This window comes from Falco rusticolus, chromosome 9 (genome assembly GCF_015220075.1).
Source record: "Falco rusticolus isolate bFalRus1 chromosome 9, bFalRus1.pri, whole genome shotgun sequence".
Lineage (NCBI taxonomy): Eukaryota > Metazoa > Chordata > Aves > Falconiformes > Falconidae > Falco > Falco rusticolus.
In genome coordinates, this window is record NC_051195.1 from 44299288 (window position 1) to 44321925 (window position 22638).

The 22638-nt window shown below is 46.5% G+C and overlaps 1 protein-coding gene across 1 annotated transcript in view; it reads right to left on the bottom strand.

Annotated features, from left to right (window-relative positions):
* The window catches only part of CACNA1B (calcium voltage-gated channel subunit alpha1 B), a 300338-nt gene that overhangs the window by 155430 nt on the left and 122270 nt on the right, over window positions 1–22638 (bottom strand). Inside the window, exon 7 of the mRNA XM_037399979.1 lies at window positions 11412–11515. Coding sequence (XP_037255876.1) covers window positions 11412–11515 — 104 coding nt within the window. The remainder of the gene's footprint in view (window positions 1–11411; window positions 11516–22638) is intronic.

Below are 22638 nucleotides of genomic sequence, written 5' to 3' on the forward strand. Positions count from 1 at the left end.
CTGCAACCACTTGCTCTGAGGCTGTACGTCACCTAGGAGACCCTCCAGAGAGCCTTAGGGTGACTTCTCAGCACAGGGACCGCACACACCTCCCAGCATCCTGAGAGCATCCACATGTGAGCAGAGAGGCTTAATTGCATTTTAAGGCTGGAAGTCCATTTCCTGCCATTTATTTTGGTTAGTAACTGTGACAAGGAAACAGAAAGAACCTTTGGTTAATTTTTCCTTTCCCTCTCACACCTGTTTCTGATGCTGGAGTACGTCACCTTGTCCTAATCCAACCATATCCCAACTGCTTGGGTGAAGCCTGTTGCAATAACATGGTAGGCAGGTTCTTGCTGAGCCAGCCTTCCCTGCGCTCCTGCCATCCTGCAGCTCCTGCAGTACCTGAGTGATTGAGTTTGCTGCCTCATACACTCAGTCCTGCAAAGCCCCTTGTGGCTTGCTTCACCAGGGTCTGGTCTGACCCAGGTAATACTGCCCACATTTCATTCACTAATCACATCAGCATCCAAGTGTTCATAGAAAAGCAGATTCTTGCTCCAGGGAAAGAATTTATTCTGCAGGTTCATATCTCTGTCTTTTGCCTTCCTGGAGAACAGTAAATTCTTTATAAGGAGAAGCCTCTGCTGGATGCAACAAAGAAGCCCAACACCTTTATGACTGTAACTGTTTATGCAACTAAGGACACAAAGCCTTGGCTGCACTAAACATTTTCTTTACCTTCTGCAAACCTGTTCTTTGAGAGACAGAGGCAGTGAGGGAGCCCTAGCAAAAAGAAAGAAAGCCCATGGAGAGTGAGCAGGAGCGAGACGAACAGTGGGAAGTGGAAAGAGAAAAAAGAAAGTGCTCAGTGTCCTGGATGCAGATGCAGGAAGAGCCTGGGGACCTGCTGAGCATCCTCACCCGTCTTGTGGGTGTTGTGGTGACTCAGGGCAGCAGAGGGAGGCAGGCAGGGGGGTCAGGTGGGAAGGAGGGTATCTGAAGCACAACAGCAAAGCTCAGGATCGGAGCAGCAACAGTGGACACCATCTTCCCTTGATTCTGAAACCTTTCACTTCAGCAGTGTGCCCTGTCACTAGGGAACCTTCATCAACCGCAGCACCAGCGACTCTTTGAACTCTTTCAGAGATTAAAGGACTCACCTCACCACACAACAGCTCTGAGATCCTGAGAGGGGCTGCCAGGGAGGCAGCAGCAGGAGAACCGCAGTCCTGCAGCGATGGCACCCTGCAGGCCAGCCACCTCAAAGGCACCAGCCTTTGGTGTTTCTCACAAAAGCTCCTCCAGGAGAGGAGGAAAGGCAGCCACAGCAGGGGCTGAATCATTCACAGCAGCCCACAGGAGGCAAGTGGTGAGAGGAAGGGGCAGGGGAGAGCGCATCATTCCCTTCAGTGCACTAACTCGGGTGGATGCTGGCAAGTTAGAAATATAGGTGGAGGACTGTAGAGGGATTTTTAAAGGACTGAGGACATATGTTACCATTGTCCGTGTTGGACAACCCAGGCCTGTTAGTTAAAGCTGCAGAGCAACTTTAAATTGTCCTGGGAACAAGCAGGGTGAGAAAGAAAACAAGCTATGCACAAACAAGAAGCCAGGTGCAGAGCAAGTCCTGGTAACCGTGGAATCAACATACTCTTATCGGCACACTCTGATCAGGCACCTGCAGCATGCCCACTGATCAGTGACACGGATGCCCACGTGGGCAGAGACTTTTATCCAATCACCTGTGTGTAAAGTCAGGTGAGCGGTCAGTTTGTTATAAATATGGCCTGTTTGTTTAATAAAGGGAGCACGGCACGTAGCCATATTGGTGTGATTGTCGTGCCTTGGCCAACTCTCCACGGAGGACCCTCTTCGTCTGGCGCCCAAACAGGGACCCATTTATTCGCTTAAACGCGGTTTAGCTTAAATGCTGTTCGCTTAAATGCGGAAGTCTCCATGCATCAGACCCGAAGGGAAGCTGTCCCATTAGGGAGCTGGAGGTCGGAGGCGGGCAGAACCTGGAAGGCAAAAAGCGAAGTCCAGAGTTTGGTGTAGAGCTGCAGATCGCACCCCTGCTGGTGGTAAGACCACATAGAGTAAATCGCGGCGGGGATCTCCGCTAAATTCCTCTCTGTGAGAGGGAGGGCACTACGGAAGGCCGCAACAAGTGCGGTGCGTCTTCCCCATTGATATCCTTTCTGTGAGGGGGGGAGCTCTGAGAAGACCGCGATGGAATTAAATGTGGCAATTAAACTGCTAACTAGCATCCTCTTTAAGAGAGGGGAGGGTGTTAAAGAGACAGAAGTGGAGACCTTAGTTCGCTGGGCACGAAAAAAGAATAAGAGCCCCGAGCCCATGTTATTGTTTAGTATTACGGAATGGAGACAAGTGGGCAATTGCCTCTGGGATACTACGATCAAGGGAGGTAGAGAAGGAAAAGAAGCTAAAGCATTAGGAGCTACATGGCGGTCCATAGTTAACACTCTGGAAACTACGAAGGCGGAACCAACATCTTGGTGAAATGTTTATACAACTGTGTAGTACTCTTCGACAGAGAAAACATGAATTTTGTATTATGCATATTAGAAGTCATCAGTGGACCATTGGGTTAGGCGAAGGTAATGCTAGAGCTGATGAAGCAGTCAGCTGTCTGGCAATAACTCCTCCAACAAATAAGTTTGAAGAAGCTCGTAACAGCCACAAGATGTTACATCAAAATGCAAAGTCTTTACATCAACAGTATGTAAATACCCATGGCAGATGCAAAGGGCATTGTTTGCTCCTGTCCTCAATGCAGTCATCATGGACCTAGTTTAGGGGTGGGCACTAACCCAAAAGGTCTGAAGGCACTTCAGGTTTGGCAAATGGATGTAACACATGTACCTGACTTTGGGAAGCTTAAGTATGTGCATGTCACAGTTGACACCTATTCTCATTTCATGTGGCCCACTGCACAAACCGGTGAAAAGGCATTACATGTGGAGAGACACTTAATGTCTTGTTTTGCTGTTATGGGAGTACCTGTAGAAATGAAGACAGACAATGGTCCAGCGTACAGTAGTCAACAAGTCTCTAGGTTTATGACAACTTGGGGAATTAAATACGTTAAAGGGATTCCTCACTCCCCAACCAGGCAAGCAGTTATTGAAAGGGCAAACCGTACTCTGCAGGATTGTCTTCAGAGACAGAAAGTATCGCAGGACATAGATGTAACCAAACGGTTGACTAAGAGAGCCGACTCTCCACGGGGGACCCTCTTCAGAGGATAGAATCAAAACTGACTTAGGAAAAGAAAAATACAAAATAAATCCAGGAGTAAATAGACAAGCAGTGCAATTTCCAGCTGCCTGGACACAAGGTGTCACAGCCCATAGCTGGGAAGAGGCAAACCCAAGAGGACATGGCTCAGCTGTAGCCATAGCCAGCACCTTGCACCCAGCAGGGCTACAAACAAAAGAGAGGAGATCAGCAAGGGCATCAGTTTCTTTACCATAACACTGGGTATCTTTACCACAGTAAGGTCCGGCAAGACTTTAGGATGAGTCAAGGTATGTTTTTTCTCACTCACAGAAAAAATCCTCAAGTGCAGAGAAACCTGCAGGCAAAACTAAAAATAATTTCATGCCCCCGACTTACTGATCTGAAAACGTGAATAGAAATGCATATAGAGTACTGTTAAATCACTGGTTTTAAATAATTCTAAAAATCAGGCCCAGGTCACCACTGAACATAGGCAAAACATATTGATTAAAAAGCCCATCTGGAACAAGAAGAAAAAGCATGGAAATGCACCTCATTTGAGCAAGAAGAAAATCTGAGGGAGGTGAAAGACAGCACATCCCAGGGGCGCAGGGATATCAGGCTGGAAAGTGCTGGAATGAGACGAAACCAAGCAACTGATTCACCTGGAAAACCATCAGTTAGAATTTCTTTATGCTGGTGATGTTTGGTACCTCTAAGATAGTTTGCCTGCCCATAGAGGTGGTTTGCTGAGAAGTCAGAGTTTTGAACCCCGTTTTTAAACAAGGAAAGCCCAGAGGAGGACTGAGAGTTCGTAGTGCTGAAGATAAAAGATAGAAGCTCTGTGGCCACAAAGCTCTGCGGCTCATCATCCACCCCAGGTTGTCCCATCAGCTGCACGAAATCCCAAAGACACAGAGCGTTACAGGTTTCTGTCCCACCTAGAGCTGCTGCTGGCCAAGATCACACTGGACTGAAGAAGCATGTCCTTCTTTCCCAGACTGAGCCCAAACATACAGACCCAGCTGGCCAAGTGGCTTAACCCACCCTAGCATCCACTGCTTAGGAGTAAGGACTGGCTCTGTCAATCCTGCACAGCTAGGGCTCTGCCTCTGCTTCCTCCTCATTGCTCCAAAGGGGGGGAAACCAGCTGATAAAGGATGAAAGTATCACCAAGAGATTCATCTCTCGGCACCGAACCGGGCTTCACAGTCACTTTTATCACCGAACATAGCAGGAAGATGTTTCAAATACAAGCCAGATACAGGATACGTCTTGTATTTCTAGAAAGAGAAGAGGAACAGCACAGAGGTGAAGCCTTCAATGTGTCTTCCTTCCTTTTGTCTTTACATTCAGCTTGTGCCGATTTCTCTTTGATTCCACCTACTCCGATTTGAAATGCTGCAAGTGCTACAGCTGGGCAAACCTGGCTCGAAGGAGGCGACAACAAAGAGAGAAAAAGGAATTAAAAAGTACTATTTATCTCATAGTATCAGCCTACTGCACATGCTGGATGAAACCCTGGCTCTGTTCATCATGTCTCCACGCCAAAGCAGAGGCCCCAGGAGGCTCAAATTTAGGTCTCCTATATATAATTTCTATATTACAGGGTTTAATTTCCATTGCAGCTTAACAGAAAGGCAAATAAAGGTAGTGCACCTCTCCTACGCTAACCAAAAACACAGAAGCAGCAAAGGATCCAAATTCGACAGGACATTTAGCTTGGTGTGACAAAGGTCACGTGCAAACTCATTGCTCCCTGACCCCTTCTGCAAAACACACATGTGCTTCTCCCACATTTCTTGTTTGCAGCAACGTCTCGGTTAAAAAAGGTGATAAGCAAGAAACAGCAGGAAAGAAATATGGTTTTTTGCCCTGTCTTTCCCCTGCTTTTTAAGGACAAGCTGTGAAAAGACTAAAAGCAATGAGAAAGGAAGCAGAATCTCATATTTTTCATGATGCAGCTCTTCTGCTGCAAATAATTAACACCAGCCAAAGTCAGATCACAGCAGGTAACAGTGAACTTGGAACAAATTTGCAGGGAAAATGAATGATTGTCTCTGAAATGAGGGAAAAGGAGGACAGAAGAATGCTTTGCCATTATGACAAATTAATCAGCTTGATTCTTCTCCAGCCTCTGCACATCTTGCAGGCTGAAGTTTTATGATCTCAATCTGGTAAAAATCCTCAGGATTGGAAAACATGTCAGGAAACTCAGCAGAGAAGTCACCAAGGTAGCCGGTTCAATGGGGTCTCGATGGGGCTGTGCACCCTCCCAGGGAGCTGCCCTAACAGCACAAAAGCCCCAGCGCCCCAGGGTACGCCAGCCAGAAACAGACAGCCCCTAGGGAGACAGGAGCATGGCAGGGCAAATGTTTAATGGGACCCTGCCCAGAGAACATCACCCCACACTGCAGACCGCTCAAAACAGGGTGCAGCAGTGAAGAACTAAAGCGCTGTTTACTCTGACCCTTGTTCAGCTGTGAGGTGCCAGCACGGTCCACAGCTGCATCCCTTGCCAGGCTCCTGCTGTCACAAAGATGTTGCATCCATTCGAAATGTCTGCCTGCAGATCTTACACCAGGTGGTCTCCTATAGCAAGAGGCAGGTGTTGCACATCTCAGGCCAGGTCTGGACCATGTTACGGTAATACTTAAGCAGGGAAGACGCAGACTGGCCACTGCAGTACCTCTCCACACTTGGTTACTGCAGCCAGATGAGTAAACCTTAGGAAAGATCATCACTCTTCACTGGCTGGTCTGGAAATACCTCCAGCGTCACCATAAATACTTGAGGACGTGACAAGCAGCATTTTTCACACTCAAGAGACACAGGCTCTCAGTATTCACATGCATCATTCACAGTGTGCTGCCCTCCCTGGCCAGTGCTCCTGCTGTCTCGCCACCCTCACCATTCCCCACCGCTGTGTGAAACGGTGCCAAAAAGCACTTAGCCTTGAAATAAGTTAAATCATCTTCCTCACAGCATCCCATGATAACGTTTATCCTCTTTGCATTGTGTAATCCAAAGCATCAAAACAGTCACAAACATATTGTACAGAATCATCCAGCTCATTAACAGGCAAAATTAATACCCAGCTCAACACCCAAGCAGTAGAAAATTCCATAATCCCACCAGCCCACAGAAGAAACCTGCTAGCTGGGCTGCGAGGAGGCTGAGGGCTGGGAGGGGAAAAGCAGCAGGATGAGAAAAACAGCACTGGGAATCACTGCTATGGAGGGAATGCCTGGAAGCTTGGGGGGGGGGGGGGGGGGGGGGGGGGGATGGGCGCCCACCTCTCGGTGGCAACAGCTGCCAGAGCAGGGGGGCAGAGGGCTGCCAGAAAACAGTACACAGGCAAAAGAAGAATGAACGTTGGTCAGGACTTGTCAATTCAATGAGGCGTATTTTTTCCCTCCTCACTGTAAAGTGCAGAAGAACCACGTGCAGAGTGCAATAAAAAATTTATCAGGATCATCACAGGACATTTTCTGCTCCATGTCGAAGCCAAATGCCATGATTTCCCAGCAACAAACAACACTGTGTTTAGGGAGAACTGAAAGGCATCTGGGGTCAATCCTTCTTGGCAGGACTTGGAGCCAGAACATTCCCATGGTGCCATCAGAGGCAGCCAATCTTTTTTCTATGGAAAGGTTGTATTCCCTGGGATGGATGCCTTTATTGCTACCCTATGTCAGAAAGAGTTTACAAATAATCTAATAAATAAGAATAACCACCCACCACAGCCAATGTAAAAAGATGTTTCAAAAGAAATATATTATGGATACAAATTTCTAAACATTTTCACTACTGCTGTTGTTCCACTCTGTGCCAGAAACCTAACAAAATGCTACTCCGATTTCTGGGAACCAAGGCGTCCTAACTTTCTGAAACAAGGTTAGCATGGCTAGGATGGCTTCTCATGGTTAAAACAGAGAACTAATGTTCAGTCTGGTATGAACAAAACCTGGCTCATCCTTTGAGTAGATGGGTGGTTCAGCAGAATTTTAACCAGGTATTTAATCTCCTTTTTTTTATTATTATTTATTTTACATTTCTCTTTTTCCCTTCTTTTGTGCCTGTGACTGGGGAGGTATGAGGCTTGGGCAGCCACCCCAACATGCTTCGCAGCATGTGGAGGCATCTGCTTACCTTGATCAAGTGGGCAGAGCTCTACAGTTCACAGGCAGAAGCAAATGGGCCTACCAAGCATCTTAATGCTACCACAGGGGCGAGAAATCTCTCCTCCCACTTCTGCTCTCCTGGCCCTGTGCAGTCCTGATCTTCTCTTGAATCAGCTATGGCACACAATAAAAGCTCCAGAAGAAAATAATCTGTGTTTTTCTGCTCTGTTGGTTTCTGCTGAGTTTTATCAGCTCACGGAGGGATCAAGCACCAGAGAGAGAAAACAGAAAGCAGGGGGAATAGATAGCTAGGAGCAGAGAGGAAAATCCCCAGCGAGGGACAGAAACCCACACTACCACTACTCCACAGCAAACGGGATGCTGTGCTCCTGCTGGAGAGCCCTGGACCTTCTGCCAACAAGCAAAGGCTGCTCCTGGATTTTAGGAGTTGTTCCAGTCGCAGTCCACTTGCATACCTGTGACCACCACATTACTCCAGGAAAACTCTAAATCCTACCATATTCACAGCTAGAGAACAGCACAGTTTGTCTTTGCTTGTGATGTGCAGCCTGGCCAGGGGGAGCTGCACCCACCTTTAGCGCAGTGGTGAGGGGTTACGGCCCAGCATCTACTGCCACACGCGTCATGGAAAGACAAAGGAGAGGCCAGTGTCCCTACTGCACCATCAGAAATGAGATATTTGCAATAACTCTGCACCCTACATCCTAGGAACACTGGGGAAACCTGCTTATTTGGTGGCACAAGCAGAGCTGAGCTCTGCTGGCTGGCCCCCAGGGCTCACATCAGGGAAGGGAAAGGAACAGAAGGCAGAGTGTGCCATTTGGGGAAGGTATTTAAATATTAACTGATTACAGGAGCACTGGCAGTGCTTTGATCAGCACACATGAGGAGGACACACTGTACAGCAGGCAGAGCCTCATCTAATCTGAATTATGGAGTCAACATGCTTTTAATTACATCTTTAGCCAGGTACTCAGAGATTTGTGTCGTATCAACTGTGGCTTATTTATATACCATGTTTTTACCAACACTTACAGATTTCCACATCTCCTATCACTTCCCTGCCTTTGTTTTTATTATAATTCCAGAAGGATTAGCAGAGGGGAAAGGTTGTTTGCTCTTTATTTTAAAAGAGGTATCATCTCTTCTGTAGCATCTGAAATGCAAATGCTTCCACGTTTTGCTAACAGATGAGACTTCGGATCCTAACTGGGTCAACCTACCTACACTGCTCATACAGATAAACCAGGAGCTAAGCCTACTCATATCTGCCCAATGTTGACATGGGTTCACAAATAACTACAGAAAACCAAAAAAATCTATTAAGAGTTATAGCAAAACTCTGTATAGTCTAGTGTCAGTAGGAAGCTCAATAATGTGTTGTCATTTCAGATTATTTATATTGCCTTAATCTGTGATAGTGTCTGCATACCTACTTCAGAAATTTGTAGCTTCCTCATCTCCCACTGAGGAGCACAAATATATGAGAAGAAATAGCTCAAAAACTAACAGGAGTGAAAAATACTCCGGCAAAAGCTTTTTCTGCGGCTTTCCAAGGTACAGACCGCAACATGCTGAAGCTGAACCCCCTAGCACTGACCGTGTATATGGCAAAGTACTGGAAAATAAAATACAACCTGACCAACAGGGGTTTTGTGAAAGAGGACAATAATGAACATCACACACAAGCCTAGGAAAGGAGTGACCTAACCTCGGCCTTGCAGCTCTTTCCTGGAGGTGTTGCATCCCTTTTACCCCGTGCTTCCCTCTTGTAACGTGCAGAGCAGGGCAGAGCACTGCATCACCCCCAGGATACAGCAAGGACAACAGTAAAGGTTATGAGATGCACAGATCATGAAAATAAGAGGCAGGCAAGTGATTGCTGAGTTAACCCTGTGCTATTTGTAGAACCCCTAACCCTAAACCAACTTTGTTTTATTGAAACAGGAACGTGGGATATTGCCAGTCTCTGTTGCAGGAGCCAAAGCTGACAGTCACTGGGACATGGGTGGCATAATGTCCTTGAGTGAAACTGCTATGGAAGTCAACCCAGAAACCCATGCAAGCAATAACATCTGGCAGGAATTTGTTTGTTGGTTGGTTTTTGGTTTTTTTTCCCCTACAGTGCTGCCTGAGGCTTTGGGCTAGAGAATATAGTTACAACAGTTTCTGTCTTCAGAGGGTCTTTCAGTCTTGTCTGGTGCCTTCTCATCACCAGTCCATTCAGATATACCCAGATTCCTTCATTGCTCCATAGCTGCAAGCCCACCAGCAGCCTTCTGAACAGTGTGCTCAGCACCTGTGCTACTGGTGTTTATGGTTTTCAGCCTGTCCCCAAGAATTATTCCAGCCAAGGGCATCAATCCACTATGCAAAATAGAATTTAAAAGTTTCCCCTCTGTGAAGAAGATAGCATCCTTACCTCTAACAAAGGGAAGCCTGATGCACAGAGCTGCATTTTTAATAGAATTTATATAATATTCATATTTTGCCCCAAGCAACGACAGGCTTTCAGGAGGGCCAGACAGAGGTCTCCATCTTTTGGTCACCAAACACGTTTGAATCCAACACAAAGGAACAGGAGCCTGCAGGCTTCTGAGCTCTGTTTTAAATCACAAGTATCATTTCAGCCAACGTGGGCTGACCCCACTGTGGAACGAGAAAGATGAACTACCTAATGAACCGCACTCAGCCCTGGCTCCAGCGCTCGCTTTAAATCATGCATCAAACAACGATGGTCACGAAGCTCTCCTTTACAAAGCCTCTGATAGAACAGGATGTCCGATGAATGGCTTTGATCAGTTATTGATCATGCCTATTATTCGTGGTCTGAAGGAACAGCAAAAAGCATGACACAGCCTCCCCCATGACCCTCTCTTGTAGCAGCACATCTCCCAGTCCTCAAAGAAAACTGCATTGCTGCCTCCCTGCTCCTGCCCCCAGCATGTGCTTTGAGGACAAGGATCCTTAACAAAATAATAAAATCGAGCACGAATCTGTTCTTTGGGAAACATTTTTCTTGCTCTAGTGACTCAAAGAGCAAAGGCGCAGCACTGAAGGGTTTTAACCACTCAGCAACGTTAACTCTTTTCTCTCTTCCCATGCTGCCAAGAGCCAGAAATAAATCCAGATCTTTATAGATCTATATAATCCAGATCACCTGGACAGGCTAAGAAGAAACTGTGGGCAAAATGAAGTGCCAAAGCCTGAGGCTTGCAAACCATTAAGATCAGTCAGGTTGTTAATTCCAGATCAAATTTCCACAGCTGTTGGGGACATTCCAGCTAGGCTTCAAACTTGGCAGCTTGATCTCTGCAATGGCCCAAACCCAAAACTCATAGGCAACAAACACCAAATCTTTGGCTGAACCCTGGGGTTTGAACATCAAGTGACTAGTGTGTCTCCAAAATCCAGACATTGGCTTAAACAGCTAGAGATTAAAAAAAAAAAAAAAAAACACCAACAAAAAACAAACCACTAAAAACAAAAACAACACAAAAAAAAACGCAAGAAACAAACCAACAAAAAGAAACACCAACAAACCACCCAAACAACAAAACCCTAAGATTTTTTCTAATTGCCTTTTATTTGACCTTCCCTTTTCTCCGTGCTGCACAGTTACACCAAATGTTATGAAAATGTGGTTATGAACACCTTGATGTCCAGCTCCAGCACTGAAGTATTTGTACCAGCAGCGGTGGGTTCCTGATGGGTTTTCAAGACAACGCAAGTGTAAGTGTTGGCTGCACAAGCCAAAGTCAGTACAGTTACAGGGAGCTCACTTAACTCTTGGGTCTGGATTCAGAATCAACTCATGTAATGATTTTTCATCCGCCTACCCCCCATCCTATGCCTCTGTAGTCTTATCGAAGTACCCCTCTGCAAGGAAAGGGCAGGGTAGGAAATGTGCGAAATTTAAACGTACGGTGTAATGCACCACCCCATCTTCTCTTTTTCACCTACATCCTCCCACAGCGCTAAAGCCAACAGGTCTTCCCTTTCCATATCCAGGTGGAGACACACAAGTCATTAGTGCCTTACCCTGATAAGACGCCCAGCACCAAGTTGAGCATGAAGAAAGAGCCAATGATGATGAGAGGGATGAAGTAAAGCCAGTTCCAGGTATTTCCTGCAGCATCATTTGTCTGGAAACAAAGAAAAAGGGAGAGAGAAAACCAAATATTAGTTCACCTCAGAAAAAAAGTACCATACAGAAACTGCAGGGCAGAAGGGCAGGGGGGGATGCCCCTCAGATTCCCCCAGGGCTGTCCACCAGTGATATACTGGCCAGTTCTGTTATGTTCTCCAGTTAAAATGCCAGCAAAAGGACTGCTGAACCGCACTGCTTATCCCATCGTCCACACCACAATTTGTCACCAGCTCCAGTGAGAAGATTCAACTAATTCCACAGTTCCAAGCTGACCCTGCTGCAGGGCCAAAACACACTTTTGAGCGACCTAGCTCCGTGCAGGCTTTCTACACCAGCCTGCTCCCTGCCCAGCTCAGCTCTGACTTCCCATGTGCTGAGCATCAGCATGGTATTTACATCTGAATTGAGACACACAACTACGGGAGGGAACCACAGCCTTCCTTTAATCTGTGCTGCAATTAAGGCAGAGCTGGCACCGTGCCCAGGATCTGTGCATACGTACACACAGAGCAGAAGACAAGAAGTCTGCAAGAAAACGAGGCATCTTCAGAGTGATTGCAATTCCACATCTGCTTACTCAGCACTTTTGGCTTCTGTCATCAAAACCCGCCTGAGGCTCCCTGAAGCAAGCAGCAGTCTACATTAAGGGGAGGGAAGGGTGGTTTAGTTTATGACAAAGTTTCTGCATTCATCAGCCACAAGGGAGCTCTTTAAAGAACTGCTGAAAAGTAAAACGCCACATGGCCATTTACTGAAGCCAAGTGTGGAGAAAAATGCAAATTCTTCTCTTGTGCATGAAGAATGCAGCAATTTGAGAATCTAACGTTGAGTGTAAGGGAGGGCAAAAGGGAAGCAAAAAGACCCAAAGACATTCCCCTCCTCCTGCAGAGGGTGAAGAACACACACACAGAGCTCACCTACCTGCCCAGCCCCAGGGGCTGGCAGAGACCGCAAAGAAGTGCTCTCAAACACCGATTTGTAAAAAATGCAGCAATTCTAACCGATATTGGTGCCTTTTACTTATTAGCTGTGGTGCTTTTTGGTCACTACTCCCAACTGTATTTGCAAGCATAATTTTGCTCACAGGATTCACAGGAAGAAGTGTGAATTAAACTTCTTGCAATTGATGCCATCTCAAAACATCTCTGCATGAGCAAAACCAAACAAGCAAACCCGATGTGTGATGCAGGTGACCAATGTCGTAGCATTTCTTGCAAGGAATAACATTGACAGCACTAAGGAAAGTAAATACCTTCTGAGCCATTTTTAATATGGTGCATATCTGCACAAATTCTTCCTCAAGGAACACGCTCTGGATCAAACACATGACGAGCATTTCTCTAAACAGTGAACATCTTCAGAAATATCTGTGTCAGTTGATCAGTGACTCACCCGAGAGAAACCGGGACTAACTAGCCTCACCACAAACCACCCCTGCTAGAGGCAAAACCAGCGCGTGACAGACAAATTAATCTGAAGAGAAAACGGGCTGGGAAAATGAGAGCAGACAGACAGGGAAAACTCTGTGCAGCCCAATCTCTCATTACTGTTTTTTAATGCCTTTTGCAATACCCATCACCCCTCCCCAGTGGTGCTACTTCTTCATTCACTGTTCTGTCTTTCCATTCCTCTCTCTCTGCTTTTAGCTATTTCTTTTCCCTGTTCTCCTGCACCACGTCTCTACAGGCGGCTTCGGAGGAAACAAGGACGCTCACCCTCAGTGCTTCTTCCCCGACACATGGAGAAAGCACCTGGTACCGCCCCAGCCTGCTCTCCTGGGGTGGTCAGAGCAACACCTGGGGGTTATATTTAGAGGCTGTTCTTCAACTCTCATTTTGTTGACCAATGTGGCAGCCCTCATCGTCTCCAGTGGGAGCAAGCGCATCCCATTCAGCCCGGCTGGGGACTGCTAGCCAGCCCACAAGGAAGAGCTGGAGGAAGGGAACAGATGGGAGAAGGGAAACCACATAAACACGCAAAGAGAGTGCAGCAGGTTCATTGCTGCCAAATGATCGTTTATCATTTATTTATTCATTTGAAGCCCAAACTTGGCGACAGATCCACAATTCCATGCCATGATCAAAGCCCTTAAAAATGAAATGTGCTGAAATGCGACTAATTAACCACTCTCCTCTGAGCATTTGCTAGACTACCTTATGCTCAGGGCAGGGCAGGGACTCGCTCTGTTTGCTCTGCCTCGCAGACAGGGATCCAGGACAAACTAGAGGGCAAAACACTAGGCCAAAGGTTTGACAGAAAACCTCTCCCGAGAAACCAGAACCTTCATGGACATGCAGCATCTTTCCCAGTGCTCCCAAGCGTGCTTGAACCCAAACACAATTTGTGGCACCAGCTCTGCCATGAGATGCTTTAATGAATCAAACCTGTTTGCTGCCAGGAAAATCAAAATCCTCTCCCCCAAGGAAAGCCCCCAAGTCCCACAGGCACTTCTGGCTGCGCTGAGCAGGGGAGGCAGCCTTCTGCCTGCAGAGCCACTGGGGCTTGGGCTGTGGCTCAGCTCCAGGCTTGCTCGTTAAGTAGGATGAGTCAAGAGATCAAATCAATTCTTATGTTCCAGGTAAAAGATTTCACTGGTGTAACGCCTGGCTGACTGTCAGTGCTACTTGATCCTAATCACAGGTCTAACCCGACAGGGAAGAAGGAGAAACTAAATACTTGTCACGATGTGCCAGAATTACACCCAAATACAGGAAGGGCTTACAAGAGAGCTCCCTCACTGCTCAGGAGCTGAGGAACCCACCGGTCAGTAACAGCCACAGGGGTCTTCACAAGCCCCCCCAAGCAGTGCCTACACCAAGCTGCAGCCTTTCTCCAGGAGACAGCACAAGATCCCCACAGGAAAGGTGCTACACAGCGGGAAACTGAGGCACGGGAAGTCTGAGAGACACTTTCAGGGTCAGAGGGATCTGTACCTGAAGCATTTAAAGCCCATACAAACTGTCCAGCCCCTGTAGCTTTCTTCCCAACCAGCCCAGCTGCCACAGCTCCCTCTCAGCTCCAAGCAGCTTCCACCCCCTGGATGTGGCACTTTTATCAAGATGCACCCACCATGCCCATTCACAGCCGCTGCCCTCCTTTTCCTTTGATCTTTGTTGGGGTTTGGTTTTTTTTGGTTGGTTGCTTTTACTTTGCTAAAAGTGTAACCTAAATGCCCAACAGCATCCTTCTAGCCTCTTCCAGGTGAGACTGCTTCATCATCCACCCTGGAGCCTGATGCCACTGCTCAGCAGGAGCACCCAGGTCACAGCTGGATGCCAACGGACAACCTTTATATGCTGGCTCTGCACAAGTTGGCTTTAAGCACCTGGGGGCTCTCTCCTGCTTTCACACAGCACCAAGCACATTGCCAGCATGCCCAGGCAGTGACAGCACAGCCACCTCTCTACAGAGACACAGAGAAAGGTGGGTGAATACCGTCATCTACAACAAATGCAGAGGCTAAAAGGCTTCTGTCACGCAGGGAGATTAATGCCCTGAGCTCTCAATACAGCCAAAGAGAACGGAGTGTACTCCGGCACAACACGAGGTATTTCCCACAACCAAGGCACAACTTTTGTGCCTTGTCCAGCACTAATGCTCGCTTTTGTCTCCCAGCGACCGAGCTCTTCGGCCACCACTTCGTTATGTTAACAAGATGGCAGCTGCATCTAACTATTAATTCATTTAAAGATATGTTTTGAAACAATTGACTTGAAAGCAGCCTGCTGTTGCTTGCAATGTGCTGCAGAGACCAGAAATGCTTTCGTATTACCTTCCATCTTCCTTTCGGCAGTTCCCATGTTCCGAGGGACACAAGGAGGCAGAGCCCTGCTGCCTGGCTGCCCTGAGATGAGTTTCTCATCTTGGTGGAGCTTCTTGCTCCAGAAGCAGCTCTGCTCCAGCCAGCCCCATGCCCTCACTGTGAGATGGCCAGCGAAGCCCTGCCTGCTCCAACATCCTTCTCCCAGGCCATCCCCATCCTGGCAGCGCGATGCCGGCTCTCTGGGGATCCTGCCTGCTTCCAGCTCGGTGCTCCCCATGGCTGGGGCATCACTGGGGAGCCTCGCAGCTTGCCGAATCCCACACACTGCTGACTTCAAATGGGACTGATCAAAGGGAGCAGGAGCTGGTTTGGTAGGGGAAGGAGCATGTAAATACTCCACAGCACTTCCCTGCCAGCAAGGCTTCCATCAGCAGTGGGAAGTTACTGGGAAAACTAAGAGAGCTCCTGCAGAAAAAAGACCCAGCAGCCCCTGAGGAAGGGAAGCCTGTGCAATTTCTCCCAAGGTTGCTTGATCACCGTTTACATCAGTGATGAGATCCTAGTTCCAGGATCCCAAAATAACAAACACACAATTAAGTGAAATTTGGTTTACACACAGCCTCGCACAGGCAAGTGACTGCCCCGGCTTAATGGCTGGCAAATCTTAGGTTTGGGGAGATTTACAGACAGCAAATTAGAGCCAGTCAAACAGAATAATCCCCCAAATCCTGCCCCACTCTTTCCTCTAAGCAGACAGCACAGCTGTCCCCAACCTCCCACTCTCCTCCAGCTTCTGCAACACGACTTAAATCTATATTTGATGTGGCAAAAAAAAGGGGAATTCCACATACCTGGGCACGTGTGCCACCAACCAGCAGCAAACCAGCACACTAAGGCCATGCCCAGGGCTCAATCTGAGACCCGATGGATCTGCAATCCAAAACTGACAGCTTCCCCCAGCTGGTGCAGACCAACCCACCACTACCCTGCACTGCCCACAGCCCCACTCAGTACACTCCAAGGACCAAGAGAGCCAGGCACTGATACCACATGTTTAAGTAACTTATTAAAATAAGCTATTAAACACTTTCTGAACCTGATTAAATCCTCTCGGGCAACACAAAGGCAGCAGAACAACAAAGACCTTTGCTGTAGGAAAATGCCAGGTGGTACATGGCAGGGATGGGATACCCTGACTGAAGGCTGTTGTGCTGCAATGAACCTAAGGAAAAAAAGTCTCACATTTCAGCTCCTGATTTCCAGGCTTCTGAACAAAATCATAATTCTCTTTGCCCTTCTCCCAAAATCATGGCTGCCTCCACTTGCAGTTCCTTTATTCCTGTCCTGGAAGGAAGAGACCCACACGCGAACATCCTGACTTTATGGTAAGGCTATAATTAGTACAAATTATACAGACTTCCTGATGACTTTGACTTGTACTCAGGAAGCCAGTGCACAGGATCAGTGCAAGCTAGGCGCTGAGCACTGCCCACACAGCACGGACAAACCCCCCACAGACCCCCTTCTGCACCTCTGTGGGTGCAGTCACGATGCAAACTCACCCTTGCTCACAGCAGGAGCAAAGGAAACACACTCCAAGCTTCATGGCTCAGGGTCAAATTCCCTTCTGCGCTGCTATGGGTGGCAGGCACCTCTCAAAGCAAGTAGCTGTACAACAGCCTTCACCAGAGCTCCTCTGCCAGCACCTAAAGGCAGCCAAAATGCCTTTACAGGTGTTCTTCTGTTGGCTTGGAGCTCTAAATGAGACCTTAAGGGCAGTGTCTGCAGACGCGTGGAGTCACAGACCATTACACTGTGTGCCAGCACCAACCTGAGTAACAAACCTCAGAAGGTGGTCTGGACTGGTCCTGCCAGCGGGTCTCCAGCCAGGGTTCCCTGGCTGGGCAAAGACGCTGCTTTGACCTCTTCAGGCTGTTAGAAACCCCTTTAGACTTCAAGTTACTCTACTTTTTTTTACCAGCAGAATAACAAAACAACTCTCTCTGCCCCTGAGCAAGGAGCCATTCTGCTGCTTATATGAGTTGCTTATTTCAGCCACTTTTGACAAGAGCAGCAACCCTGAGGCAATTGCCCCGGATCTGAGAGGAGGAAATTCTGCCACCACTTTGCTCAGCACATTGTCCATCAACGTGAAAAACAAGCAATTAATGGGCTAACATGTAATCCTCTGGAAATGTTTCCAGAGTGGGGTTCAATAAAGAAGGGGTATAATTTGACAGATACAGCCAAAGCTGAAACACCACAGACCATTAGCTCTTTAGTATGGTTTTAATCAAAATGTATAGTACACCTAGAGTTTACTCACTTTAATCTAATCAATGGCAGAGCCTGACTTATTTGGGGCAATTAAAGTGTGATTTTCCCTTAGATAAGTGCTTTTGCATTGAGGAAAACTCTCAGCTGTCTTTGAGAGATGAACTCTATTTACCCTTCATCTGATTTTTCACAATTCGCTCCTTGCTACTTCTGTTAATTAACAACGCTATTTATGGTTGATTTATTTCTGTCTGTTCCAATTCTTAGGATTAGGTGAACACAGAAATTACTAAGAACAAACCCAAAAATATGAAAAGCGTGTACAACGAGCACACAGAGCCCTGCCTTACCCAGCACATTTTCTCTAGGCGCTAAGCAACTCCCGCTGAGCTCTTCATCAGAGACAGACAGACCTTGCACAGGAGGCTATAAGGGCAGAAACCCCAAATTTGCTGAGGAAAGCCGTTCCGAGTTCAATCTGCGGAATCAATGACAAGCTACCCTATTCACAACACAGTCACAGACTCAAATGACATTTAAACCAGTCACTTCTCTGAGATGCTACATATTCCACATGACTGTAACAGCCTAAAGCATCGATCTGCACTTCTGGGGAGTGCAAAGTGCTTTCGCAGATAGAGAACGAGGCACAGAGGCTTCATATGAACTGAGCAGGTTCAAGTCCAAATCTAACTCACATCTGAAGTCCCTGAATGCATTTAGCTGTGGTCAAGCGTAAGCTTTGCCTACTCTCATTAAGAAATACTCATTATCATATGCAATGTATTTGTAAGCAAGATCCCTGGTGGCAAGGCTGGACCCCATTCTGCTGAAAGCCGTAAAGTATCTGTCCCAAAATCCAACCTGGTGCAGCGTAGGCTAATGTATTTGTCAGATTAGAGCATGAGACCTTGGCTTCCCCCTTAAAAAGATAATCTCAAGCCTAAAACCTAGCAGGGCTTTGGATAGCTTTATCGTATTTCAGGTTTCATTTTAAACAAATATGACTGGAGGGATTTGCATAAACTTAAAATATTACAGCCTTCAGAAATAAATCCAGGGGTCTAAGGGATAATGAAGGGGCCTTAGTCTCCCATCAATAACATACTGGGAAGAGCTGAGGAGTGCAGCATCTTCCTCATCTCCCTGAGAAAGTCACACCTTAACAGATCATTCAGTAGAGCTGTGAAATATTTTTTCTCTATTCCATTTATTCAGTTACTGAAAAGGTATTAATAAGTATTGCTTTTCCAAAATACTAATTTTTCTCCTTTTATTCCTACTTACCCCCCCCCCCCCCCCAATCTCTTTGGATCAACTAAAAACAGAAGGAGAAAAAACAAACAAAAAACCAAAGAAACACCACATTTTTTAAAAAAGGCTTTTATCTTGTAAGTCTTATCTAGCATTTTTCACCCAGAACCACCAAGCCCTGCACTGAGGTCTTTATTGTTATCCCCAGCTTCACAGGAGGTGAAATTGGGTCACAGCCAGGTGAGAGCAGAGCTGCTTCCACATTTCCCAGCAGACCAGCAAGAGCAGTCCCATCTCTCAAGTCCTGACCCAATGTGCTGGCTTACACAAAATATCTGCAAAAAAAGCATTTCCCCCCATCCCTTCCAGTTTAAATACAATCTTGGCACAAAGTCAGCCCAGTAACTTTGGTTACTGACTTTCAGATGTTACAGCCCATTTGCAGAGAGCATCTGGTATTCAGCTCTTCAGGGACATGACAGCCGGGGATGGGGGAGTGCTGGTGATTGACCCTTCAGAGCAAAATTAAATTGGCAGCGAGGTGCATTTCCAATTGATGCTCAGGGGTTGTACCACCCACGGGAGGGAGAAGACAGAGCACACCTGCCTGGTGTGCTCATCCGGGTGAAGGATAAAACTAAAACAGGTTGGTTAATGAAATTAGTGGTCAGCCCAATTCACACTCCCACACGTGCTACATACAGCAAAACGGGGTTGGATTGGGTTTCAAATCCCTGCCTTGAGCATCCCTCCATCTGGGATCAGTGAGTTCAGGGCAGGTGCCCCTGCATGAAGAGGGAGTGAATTGCCTCAGCCCAGCAAGCTGCAGGGAAAGTTGGAGTCAGTCTTAAACACTGCTCCTAACATCCTACAAGCTGGCAGCATTTTCCACTTAGCTACAATACTGCTAGCCTTGTATGAACATGTTTTAACTGTAGTTGTTGCATGCAATAATAACGTTAATTCGGCCAAGTTTAAACAGAAGCAAATGCCTCCCTTTGTTTCTCCCCTTCTCCAGCCTTACAGAGTGGGGAGAACTGAAAAGGCAAAACCACTGATGGTTTATGCCTTGATCCAAAGGCTTATGGCACCAATAAATCAATACGTAAATAAGCTAACAAGATTTCTTGATAAAAAATTCATTCTTTCCCCAGCTAGTGTGGACTCACTCAGCTGCTTTATTCATGAGCATACCTACCTGCCTGCCTGGCACTGTGAAAGCTCTTTCACTGTCAAAAACTACTGGCCAAGGGACTTTACCTATTCTTTTTAATACTTTTTTTTTTTTTGTAATCTCTCCTCCCTTTTATTTTTTAAAAAGCTCTGGACTTTTAATTATGAATGTAAACTTGGCATGGGCAATTCCTATTGGAAACAGGTAATGCATGTTCACAATAAGCAAGGTCAGACCTGTGGTGGAGGTACTCGGGAGAAAGCATCACCCCAGCAACCCTGTGAACCCTGGGAAGTTACGGCCCTGAAGCTGTCTGGAACATGCATTTTACAAATATGAGCTCCTTCTGCAAGGCCACACAGCAAAGTTAATGGCACAATGATGAACAGAGCCCAGAAAGACCAAAGCTGTAACCAGAAGCACCCAAATGCATCTCATGGGCTACCTGCAACCCCAAACCCTTTTGTCTGGCTAGTAGTCTTTAACAGCAGACCAAGGCACTGCCTTGCTAATGGCCACAGTACTCAGCCCACAGGTCACCCAGCATCTGCACCAAGCCAGACCCATTTACCTCAACACCCTCAGAAGCGATGTCTAACAAAGAACAAAGAACAAACCTTCCTTACCTGTATTCAATATTCATCATAAATCTAAAAGCCAAATAGCTAGTAAGACCGAGTAATTCAAATAGTTTCACCTAAATGTGACTCAAACCGAGATGCTAAGGGGGCAGCCAATTCATCCAGCAAAACTCCAGGAGACTCTACAATTCAAACCAGCACTGCAGATGCCTCACCGTTATCCTCAAGTGCCTTTTCTCTGAGCACGCAACCAAGTTCTGTTTTGCTGAGACAGGGGAGGGAGCACTGCCAGGTCCCCACACAAGGTTAGCACAGAGGCTGTTGGGGTTGGGTCATGCAGAGTTTGAGGAAAGATCACCCCTTGAGAAACAGGCACTGCTTTTAAGTTTGAAATTCTCGGAAAGCCGGAGTGCTGTGCTTGTCATTCATTGCTTGAGAAGACTCATGTGTAAGTCAAGATACACTTATAATAAATTCAGTGCTCTCTTGATGTTTTTTTCTTATACTGCAAAGCCAACCAACAAGGCTTCAGATATCTGCCATCTTCCACTGAAAAGCCAAAGCTGTCCCGAAATGCACTCCTAAAGTCATAAGGAGGGAGAAATACAAATACTTATGTATGCACACAGGCACGTGTATTTAGAGCTCTGTTCAGTTTGGTTGCTCATGGATACGTGTGATATTTAGATAAGGATACATTCAGAGCAATACACAGGTTTTGTTGGTCTAGCGAGTAGATGCAGAATAAACTTTTCCTCCCACTCAGCAGCTCCTGTGGGCTGCAGCCCCTAAGTCAGCAAGACAGGGCCAGTCACATGGACCGATTCCCAGAACACTGAAACAATCCGATCCTCGATCATTCTCTGACTTTGAATGTAGGAAACTGTGGGTCAATGCCCAAAATCACTATCATTAACAACAGTCCTAAGAATAATGCACAGGCTTCCTCATCATGTTCAATGCAGATCTAGATTCTTTCTGATTTCCCCTCTAAACATCGCCGGTAAAAGCTTCCCAAGAAATTTTCAATAGCAGAAAACTGTTTAAATTAATGAAAGTCTTGACTCCATTGTATAAAATTGTAACAATAGGCTATTACATGCATGCATTCTTCAGCAGAGGATTGGGATTGAGCAGAGTATCGATCTATTTAGGTTAGGCCAGCTTCTCATTTTGTCCTCTAATGACACTATCTCCAGCGGTACAGCTTCTCTTCTAGCTAATTACAAGCAGAAAATAACCTTGGAGATACGTCTACAGCCCACAGAACTAGCCGGAGCCGAGGGCTCAGTCACACAAACTTCAGAGCATGGCAAAACCCCCAAGTCCAACAGTCCTTGGTCAATGCAAACCCTCCTGCTCAGGACAGGGGGCCAAAGCTATTTTATCCCTACCATTTTCCTGTTTCAGACAAAACAAAGCAAAACACAGTTGGTCATGATCCTCTCAGCTCCATCTAAAGATGTTTCGCGACATTTTATGAAGATGTTTTAAAGAGATAAGGACTGTCTGCTAGAGAGGAAAAAAAATTTATAACCACAAGCCTTGCCAGACTGTTCCAAATCTGAATGAAGACTGTCTGTGAAATTCCAATTTTAAGTGTTAAAATATTTACTATAGTGCCAATTCATTAAGTCTGCAGAAATTTATGAGTCTAGCCCAGAGCTGCTCTTCTCCGTGTTCCAAGAGCCTTCGCAGGGAATGATGCTGCCGAACAACAAAAGGCTTTGCCACAGACCAAGCTAACAAACCAGCTAACCCTAGAATAAGCAGATACACCCAGCTTTTTTTGTTGCATTGATGAGCAGGTGACTTAACTATTATTAAAACAACATCAAATGCTTCAATATGTGACCAGAGTGGCCAGTGCAGAGTTCTCCAGCTGCTTGGGCTGTGCCTTGAGCTCTGACATGGCTACAAACACATGTGGATGAACTCTCTCAACTTGTACATGACTTGCCTGTCTGTACACTTAGGCAAGGTGACTTTGATTTAGAGTTTCTCATTTCACGAACAGTTACCCCGCTTTCCACAGTTACTGGGCAATTTTCCTCCTACAAGGAATTTGC